Source organism: Nestor notabilis, unplaced genomic scaffold (assembly GCF_000696875.1).
Source record: "Nestor notabilis isolate BGI_N333 unplaced genomic scaffold, ASM69687v1 scaffold5181, whole genome shotgun sequence".
Taxonomy (NCBI): Eukaryota; Metazoa; Chordata; class Aves; order Psittaciformes; family Psittacidae; genus Nestor; species Nestor notabilis.
In genome coordinates this window covers 1-10,339 of record NW_009915063.1, presented here as the reverse complement: position 1 = coordinate 10,339, position 10,339 = coordinate 1, and the positions used below count along the sequence as shown (strand labels likewise).

At 42.8% G+C, this 10,339-nt stretch overlaps 1 protein-coding gene across 1 annotated transcript; it reads right to left on the bottom strand.

Moving 5' to 3' along the window:
• Positions 1-446: 446 nt before the first annotated feature.
• Positions 447-1,951, bottom strand: LOC104401188 (carbohydrate sulfotransferase 5-like). The gene has a single exon (XM_010023936.1). It carries the CDS (start codon positions 1,921-1,923, stop codon positions 742-744), a length of 1,182 nt encoding a protein of 393 aa, XP_010022238.1. The 5' UTR covers positions 1,924-1,951; the 3' UTR covers positions 447-741.
• Positions 1,952-10,339: the final 8,388 nt, after the last annotated feature.

Sequence of the window (10,339 nt, the reverse complement as noted above, 5' to 3'; positions counted from 1 at the left end):
TTCCACAGTGATTCCACTCAAAAGTTTCTCCATCTTTTTTGCATTCCATGCCAACATCACCATCAACTGTCTCAGTGCAAACTTTGCTCTTCCAGGGAAAGCACTAAGAAGTCTATCAATAAATGAAGTTCCTGCATAAGCCTTTTATAACAGAACTGCTGCAGTTTGTCCTAGCTCTTGGAGAACTTTAATAAAAGCTCTTTATAATTAAAATACTAAAATTATGTTAAAATTTAAAACACCAAGAGAAGTCTGAAAAGTTGTGCACAACAATTTCAAAGTAAAGGAAGAGAGTCAAATGATTCTAGAAGAAACAGAAGGAATTTAATTCCTACTTTGTTCTATTTATACACATTAAGAACCAAAGTTTTAAATATTTAAAGCATGAAAACAGAAGTGAACTATTATCAGTGAACAAAGACATCTTTGATAATTCATCGTTTAATAGAATGAACTTAAATTATATTTTAAAAACAATGCTGAAAACAGCACAGCTCAGCTGTAAATGTGCAATCTGACAAGTACCTGCGGTATTTCTCATGCCTTTTAATGGGTTTTGTGGTTTTTTTTCAGTGTAAGAAACTCAAGAAATAAACCCTCCTTCCATTATGGAAAAACAGCAGACAGGAAGATAGTTAAACTCATCAGCCAAGGATTTTCAAATAGCCTCTATGCTGCATAGTAGACAAATATGCAACCACCTACACAACACCCCCCAACCCCAATCTCAGAAATCATGTCTCAGTGTGCTGGATTAAATGATGACCAACTGAATTGATTCTGTCTTCTTGGCAGCACTAAATCCAATGACAGATCTCTCTGCTCTTTTTCTGAATCCACCAGCTGATAGCCAAGCATGTTTATAGCACCTCTGCAAACTTCCTGTATTTTCTTAATTTTCTGGAAGGAAAGAGCATTTCTCCAGGCCTGTGAAACACTAACTGCATCTCGAGATGTGATTTTGAAGGCTTCTTTTTTCTTTCCTGGTCCCTGTCCATGTGTGATGTTATGGATCCAGCTTTTGAGCATGGGGGTCAAACTAAGATCAGCAAATTTATACATTTCTGAGATTTCTGATAACGGATCTCTTACCAGATCTTCAAAACGTATCATTAAATAGCGATCTTTAAGGAAATGGGGTGGTTTTAGAGTAGCCGTTTCATAAATCTGAACGTGACTTCTACAAATCTCTTGCATTACTTTGTATTTGCTGTCTTCCACCTTGGTGCCATTGGTGCTCAAAACGATCCCATTGTCACGGGCTAATGCTTTGACCGATTGTTCCCGTGACTTGACGACTGCCCTGGGGTCACGGACCAAGTGAATGATCTTGAGGTTCAGGGATGGATCAGTGAGAAGGGGGTAGAGGACCTTCAAGTCAAAAAATCGAACCTCCTTGATGACAACATGGCTGTAGGTTTTACAGGCTTCCTCCACCTTGCTGAATGGGTACCGTCCACAGAGAGTCTTGCATGCCATTTCACTGGTTATGTCAGTACGCTGAAAGGAGTCACAGGCAGGAGCTGAACAGAGAGCCCGACTCACTGCCCACTGGAAAAGATCAGATAAGTTTCTTTTCCAAGGCATGTAAGCATCAAACACAGACATGTCACACAGAAAGACCGACCTGACGAGGTCCCGCACTGCCATGTGCAAGACCTTGGCACTGTTCTGGTACATTGTAACCCACACGTGCCATGCAGGCTCCATCAGGTAGAAGACACTGGGGTGCTGGCTGAAAAGTTGACCAACAAAAGAAGATCCTGACCGCCAGGAGGAGAGAATGAGGATGTGGACTTGAGATGGTTTCTCCTCCGGCTGAGTCATGATGTTACTATACCGGGCATACATGAAGAGTAAGAATCCAGCCTGAACTGTAACAAATATTATAACAATTGTGCTAGGAATCCGAATCCTTGCCATTCTCACCGAGGAAAAGCAATTAAAAAAGCTGAAAAAGAAAAGGAAAAGGAATGTGAACCATTGCTCCTATGGCACAATAATGATACACAATACAAGCTCTTGCATTAGTAAAACCTTCCTTCAGATATGCACTTATGTATTTGGCATTCTTTGCTTCCTCAATCATTGGCACTGGGAGATGATCATTTGCAGGTGACAGGTATCAGAAGCTGCAAGAAAGTAATGTGTGACAGCAAGATCACAGCTTATCGTGTGTTCGATGCTGAAGGAGTTGATGCAGCAAAACTGCTGGAGAAGTAAAAATGTACAGAATACACAAAGCCCTCGACTTGAATTCTGGTAAACACTGCTGAGGGGAAAAAACCTTTCTGCATCATTCCACTGTATTTCCATTTCTGTCTGCAAGGGCTTCTGTCCCTTCACAGAAGTAGACAGGAAAGGCAGTAACTGTGACTACTGAAATAATGAAAAAGCAGCTGACATGTCTTGGGACCGGAGTGCAGATACCCCATAACTGAATACCCTGAGTTTGCATTTAGGGAATTATCCATTTGTGAGTTACAATTAACCTGCATGTAACTCCTGGAAAATTTTAGGCATGTTGCCCACAAGTGGACTTCTGTTTTACCTGGAACTCAAAGTTCAAGCTACATGCACTCCTCATGATTGTCATACTGAAGGGTTTTGGCACCTACCCCTTTGTGCTCTCACTTTTGCAGATTCCACTTGTAAGCAGTCACTGTGTGTTAGCAGGCACAGTATTAGGAAGATAAGAATCCTCGTGCATGCAGATCGAGAGTTTTATGTATAAGCATTTGCTATTTAGCTGCATGTAGACATTTATTTATTGTTACAGTGAAGGTGTCAACATGTACCAACATACTCTATATTCTTGAGAGTAAATAATGCGAACTAGTGAATATAGATACACACTGATTTGACATAATACATACATTAAGTTCGTAGTGCTAGCTCTAGGAAACATGAAAAAGACTATTAATTAGTACCCAAAGTTGAAATAAATGGTCAATTGAAAGAGATAGTAGAAATGGGCAGATTTGGCTCCTTCCACTGCGTAAATGCTTCTTCACAATATAAAGAAATGCATTCTACATTAAATTAACACAATTTTGCTACTAAACTTTTATTTATAAGCCAAGAAAAACAGCAGAAATATAAGCTGAGTAGGAAAAAGGAGTCAATAAAAACATCCACCTTTGGTATCATGCAGTATCTCGTAAGCAGAGTATGGCAAATAAGTAAGGTATTAGCTTGCTTGCAGACACTTTTCTCCCAAAGTACTACGTCTCATTTGTAAGACACAGTCATTTAGGTTTGAAAAAGCCTTTAAGATCAAGTCCAGCCATTAACCCAGCACTAAACCATGTCCCTAAGCACCATGTCTACACATCTTTTAACCACCCCCAGGGATGGCAACTCAACCATTTCCCTGGGCAGCCTATTCCAATGCTTTATAAACTTTTGGTGAAGAAATTGTTCCTAATATCCAGACTAAACCTCCCCTGGCACAACTTGAGGCCATCTGCCCTCATCCTATCATTTGTTATTTGGGAGCAGAGACTGACTCCACCTCACTGCAACCTCCTTTCAGGTAGCTGCAGAGGTAGTAATGAGGTCTTCACTGAACCTCCTTTTCTCTAGGCTAAACAAGCCCAGTTCCCTCAGCTGCTCCTCACAGGACTTGTACTCTAGACCTTTCACCAGCTTCACTGCTCTTCTCTGGATGCAAAGATCTATATACTCCTCACATTCACTCCAGTTTATACCCACTCAGCTAAAATTGCCTCTTTATTGTTTTATGTTCCCTGCTTCACCATACAATCTGTTTCTGTAGCTTAGCAACAGCATTTAGTGATTTCTAAAACTATGTTTATCACTGAGTTTTTAGTGGTGGTGCTGCCTGCTAAGGCAAGTCCTTTTCTCCACATTCGCATCAACCTACATCCAGCTGCCCAGGACAGTGTCTCTGGAGCATCTCCCAGCTGGGAGACTCCACAACTTCCCTGGGCAGCCTCTTTGCCAGTGCTCCATCACCCACACAGTAAGAAGTGTTTCCTGATGTTCAGAGGAAACCTCCTGCGCTTCCGTTTGTGCCCATCACCTCTCGTCCTGTCACTGGGTACCACTGCAAGCAGCCTGGCTCCATTTTCTTTATGCTCTCCCTTCAGTATTTATAATCACTGGTAAGATCTCCCAGTATCAGCCACTCCTCCCAGTTTCCTAGCATTTTCAAACTTGCTGAAAGTATACTCTTGCCCATCATCCATATCGTTAGTGAAGAGAGGTCTGGATTCTGCATTGACCTCTGGGGTACACTGCTAGTTACTGGCCTTCAACTAGACTTTGTTTCACTGACCGCCAGCCTGTGGGCCTGGCCTTCAGCCAGGTTGCAGTCCACCCCCCTGTCCGCTCATCCCGCCGCCCCGCACCAGCTCCTCTACACAGTAACCTGATTGTTCTCACTTCAACAGGCTTGGTTTTTAAATAGGAAAATGGGACAAAACATAACAGACTGCTCTTAAATAACCTTATTTTTTCAGGGCCAGGTTCATAAGCAAATTTAAAGCCACAAAAAGACCAGACCTTTTTACAAGACCCAGATGTCACTATATTCACTGAAATGCCTGCTAATACATCCAGGCAGACAAGTATGGAAAAAGTAGCCCAGTCTCTCTGCGCTGGTATTAATGTCTGGGCTGCAAACAAATATGCTGCCAATTTTTGGCAGTGGGATGGGGGGGCAGGGTGCCTGTGGACCAAATACACTGCGAGTTGGCTTTTGTATTTTGCTGCACAATCAATATGATAGCTGTACTCTAACGGGAACTGAAGAATGACAGGTGTAGTCTGATACCCTGGCACTGCTCTAAACCATGAAATGTTAACTACGGAACTATTGGGCCCTTGGCCTGACGCCAAAATCTCCTGACTGACATCCCAACAAGTCCTGACTCTATACGGGACCAATGACTGTTTTTAGAACATCATACATTGCATGCTAATTTGCCCATGATAAACCTTCAAGACAATATATCAGAATACAGTAAAGTACAAAGATTAATCACAGTGACAGTCAGTGACTTCTATGAAAGGAATACTGAAGTTCCTCAGCCTGGAAGACACGCTTCCTGAACAGGCAAGCCACAACTGGCCTGGATAGAGTATCTGCATAAACACCTCCTCACGACTGCTCGAAACAGGAAAATTTGGAGACTTCAATTACATCATCACTCACGACAAAAGCTTTTTGTACAATGCATTATAAAAATGTGAAACTCTACCTCAAAATGCTGTGGCAGCAAGAGCATACAAGACTTCAACAAATTATCGTATCAACTGAAAGTAATTAATGGAAGAGAGCCTCCCCAAGGCTGTGAAAGCAAAGACGAGGCTCCAGCTGGCGGCTTAGCAGCTCCCTCAACTGTAGACAGATGGAGGTGTCTGCCTGCATCTGGGAGGTCTACTAGGAGAAAACATGTTTCCTGTGTTACTTAACATTTTCCCTAGCAATCCACTACCTACTGTTGTTGGGCAGAAGAACAGGTAGATAAACATCCAGTTTAATTCAGCATGGCTGAATTAATCCAGTTTAATTCTTCATAGATAAAATCTGCCTTGTTCAAATATGCAATATTTGCATATTACGCCACCAGAAGCATCTACGAGTCTCAACACAGTGAGGGCTATCAGCCACCCAGCAGCCAGCACTGACACTTCGACAAACAGAGGCAAGGAAAGAACCCACACAAACGCAGAAGAGTGGTTGCTTTTGCTAGTTCAAGTTTTCTTGAAACAGATCCTACACCTGAAAGACAGCCAGACAGAACTACTTCAAGTCTCTGCAAGTCAGGCATTTTCTGCACTGACTGAATCCTGCAGCTCCTCACAATCTAACCAGTTTACATAGCTTTTAGAGACCCAATGATACTTTCTAAAGAATTAATTAAGATTCATCTTATACCCTTTCAGTTAAGTTGTGATGTTTCTAAGGCATATGCACACATGTAGTCACCACACAGAAACGAGTAACTACACAACAAAATGCACCATCTGTAAGAGTATTCTCTGGGGCAGTTTCCAGTGCATGAGGCAAAACACACATCCAGTTCACTGTTTTTTCTCTGTAAACAGTACCTCTTATTTCTGCATTTCTCACATTGGGCACTATAATTCTGTTTGCAAGTAAATACCCTTTTACCATCTGCAGTTGCATTCTGCAGATAAGTCACCTTCAGCCCATGTTAAACTCACACTCCTTTAATGTGTGGCTTTATAACTCACAACAAGAGAAAGCAGCTCTTGAACACCCTGAGAATTGCCTCCTCATGAAGTTGCTGAATAGGTATATATATGTATTCATAAATCTACTGAACAGCCTGCATTATATTATCGCCTTGGCAGTGCCAGGTTAACTGCCAAGCAATGTTGGACTTGATGACTCAGTGGTCTTTTCCAAGCTAAATGATTCCATGATTCTAACTGTGAGGGAAAGCACCTTACGACACAGGCTGCTTCTCATCCTCTATTTACTCCATCACAGGGCTTACCAGAGATGCTGCGAGGCAAGCTCTTTCCGCACAGAAAGGCAACATGCCAAAAATTCTCTAGTTACAAGTCTGGGCCTTGCTTTGCATTGCCTCACCTCGTTCTCTGCCAGTGTCCTCCTCCAACAGCTCAGCGGCACAACCTGGGGATTAAGGGAGCTAAAAAGGGGATGGTTCCTACCCCTCTTCTTCCTTCTCTGCTTCACAGCAGAGCTTCCTCGTGCTGCCCCTGCCCGAGTCGAGCAGGCCTGCTGACTGAAAGGGAGCAGCACCAGGGAAGCCAGACATCCAGCATGAGTGCCCCTACAGCTGCCAACTGCCACCTCAGTGACAAAACCCTCCAGCAAGCACCTACCTCCTTGTTGGCTCACGAAATCAGACTGACCAGAAGTGGCAAGGGAGCTACAAGAGGCAGAGAAACAGACTGTGAGGGATGTCAAGCTGCAGCACAGCGCGCTCCAATGCCTTCCACATCTCTCACCTGAGACACCTGAAGTATTGCAATACTTGGTGGTACCACAGAACGTGCTTCTGTACTTAATGAATACTGCTAAGCATAAACGATTTTAATAACAGCTGCAGTGCTATTCCTCTTTCTTTTACAGTAGTATTACTTTTTTTTTGGGCAGTGGGATACTATTTCTGCAGGGAGAGCTCTGGCAAACAGCAAAATAACCGAAAAGCTCATTCTAACAAAATCTTTAGGCAGAATCATCTCTTCACAAGCCTATGCAAATGTTCAAAATGTGATCTGAAAAGCGTCTGCATAGATGGTTTAGCTGACAGTCCTGAGTCAAGCTCTGTCACTGTGCTTGTCCGCTAATGGTTACTAACGGAAACAAGATCCTGGACTAGATGAACCCTGGCTCTGACCCAGAATAACGATTCTTATATATCATGCAAAGGAAATTAATTACACAAACTGGCCAACAGAGCAATGATTTTTTTCATCACTTAAACTGGCTCTGAAAGAACGCTGAGCTGCAGAGCCACTAGCATCTGCCACTGCTAGCTGAGACTAGATCCATTACAGAAAGCTATCCAGTTTTACCAAGCAGGCTAAACACACAGCAAGTGATCGCATTCATCCCAGAGAGCTCGTTTTCTAAACAGAGCACTTTTCAGACCGAGAATAGTAGAAACAAATGGAGGAAGAAATAACTAAATTGTGCAGAGGATGATTATATAGCTCTTGCTTTCATTTTTACTCTTTTGTCACATAAGACAAGTAATGTTGGAATTGAGTAATCAAACCTTTGCGGGTCAGCACTGAAAGGAGCACAGTTGCTCAGTGAACTTCATTTCAGTACAGAATTCTACCTTAAGAGACCTAGTAAATTAACAAAAATTATAGCTAAAAAAAAACCACCCTTGCATTACACTGTTCATTTTTCTCTGAGATACTAAAACTAAAGAAAGACAGCAAGAGAGTGCCCCACATTAGAGCTGCAGAGAAACACGGGCTCGCTTTGAGCCTGGGACAAAAGGCTGGCATGAAAGACTCAGGGCAAATGGGTCTGGGTCTGTTGCTGGAAGACTGAAAAATCTGGCTAGAAGAAAGCAAAACAACTGAGAGAAGAATTACAAGTATCTTGTACCCTAAAATGACTTCTGAGCAACTGAATCTTAGCCGTCTTTGTCAAAGTCTTCTCCGGCCATTTTGTGTCTGAGAGAATTTCCAGCACACTTTCATTTAAAACAGTTTATGCAACACTTTAAAGCCAAAGTCTTTATAGGTGATACAGACAATACTTCAATTTCCACAAAATGCAAAAATGCACAGACTCATTTCCCAGATTGATCTCTACCACTGAAAAATGACAACCTAATGATGTACTGTGTTCAACCTCTTGCTCGCCAAAAATGATTTTGTCCTGTATGCTTGTCATACACTAAATGCTGACTTTCAGACCAACCATATGAGCCGGATATAAGTATCATTTGTATACTTATAATTCAGCAAAATACTGTGAAAAAATAGTAACAATAAACGGCATCATGCATTTTATAAAATTAATAGGAAAATGTTCATGCATGGTGTGATAAACAGTGCGAAGACCACCTAAAGGCCTTCTATACCTCATGGAGACATTTACTCACTGCACACTTCACGTAAGACACGACACCAATGCAACCACCACCACACTGGCTGCTATGAGCTAACATTATAAACATAGTTTGCTGCTGAAAACAGTGAAACACAGGGATGTGACAAAGCCGGTTCAAGAAGAACGCACAGCAGTATTTCTGGTAGTTCTTGATATAAATCACCCAGCTGACAAAATGTCAGGTTTTACAGCTAGAAATGACACATCTTCACAGGGCAAAAGACAACAATATGTAGATTGATCTTTGAATGAGGAAAGAAGAGTTCACTGGGTGCCTTCTATAACCATTGGTACTTCAAAAAGAGTTAGAAGTCTTTATAATAGCTGATCATTGCTAAATAGTTGAAAAAATATTAATATGCTTGTTTAATTTTTTTAATACAACAGCAAAATGGCAACAGAAAGAAGTACAAAAAGTTTACTGTCATCAGTCATTTTGAATTCTAACATTGCATTAGCATTTCAGCTGATAGTATTAACTCAGATTTTAAAACAGTTCCTGTCGTGGTTTAAGCCCAGTCAGTAACTCGGAACCACGCAGCCGCTCGCTCACTCCCCTCCTTTTTCCTTCCCCCGCTCCCGGAGGGATGGGGAGGAGAATCGAAGGAATGTAACTCCCACGGGTTGAGATAACAGCTCTCCAGTAACTAAGGTATAATACAAACCACTACTGCTACCAATAATAATGATAAGAGGAATAACAAGGGAAAAGGACACAACCGCTCACCACCCGCCGACCGATACCCAGCCCGACCCGAGCAGTGATCTGGGCCTTCCAGGTAACTCTCCCCAGTTTATATACTGGGCATGACGTGCTGTGGTATGGAATACCCCTTTGGCCAGTTTGGGTCAGGTGTCCTGCCTCTGCTTCCTCCTGGCTTCCCCTCCTCTCTGGCAGAGCATGAGACTGAGAAAGTCCTTGGTCACAGTAAATATCACTGAGCAACAACTAAAACCATCGGTGTTACCAGCGTTGTTCCCAGGCTGAAAGTCAAAAACACAGCACTGCACCAGCTACTAAGAAGGAGAAAAAATGACTGCTGTAGCTGAACCCAGGACACTTCCTTTTACAATATAGTGGGAAGAGTTGCTTCCAGGCAATCATCAGGCCTAAATACTTGGTAACACAATGAAACATACCATAGATTTCATGATGTAGGTCACCTGGTCCAACCTCCTGATCAAATCTTAGCTAACTTCAATGTTAGATTATAAGCCATTAAATTTGTTGGTGGGGGTTATATATATGTGTGTGTGTGTGTGTGTGTGTGTGTGTGTGTGTGTAATTTGAGGTTAGACCGAGTTGTCCAGCCTGCACAAACGGCAGTGTCAAAGCACAGCCCTCCCTACAACGCCTATTTCTCCAGGCAGTGCAGCTGAGGATTACAAAGTGTTTTCAGCTACTGCAGTTACCCGTGTTCAAGAAACGAGGTCTGCTCAGCTGCAGCTTTTGTTAGGAACTATTACTGGTTTTAATGACGGCAAAACCGGGGTGACAAAGAGACCCACAGTGACCGAGTGCTGTTCACACCGGAGACCTTGCCGGCACCTCACACCCTCGGAGGAGGAACGGGCTGAGGTGCGCCCTGTGCCCCACCGCGGCAACTGCTGCAGCAACGAACAACGACAAGTTCTCTGCCCGTTGTACCCCCTCACCTAGAAATAGGCTGCACGCAGCGGGAAAATGGGAGAGCATTTCCCCGAACGAGCGGGAATGTTCTCTAAAGCACCTGATTTCCCCAT

Coding starts and splice junctions, on each gene's coding strand:
- LOC104401188 (XM_010023936.1), bottom strand. CDS start 1,923: ATGGCAAGGATTCGGATTCCTAGCACAATTGTTATAATATTTGTTACA.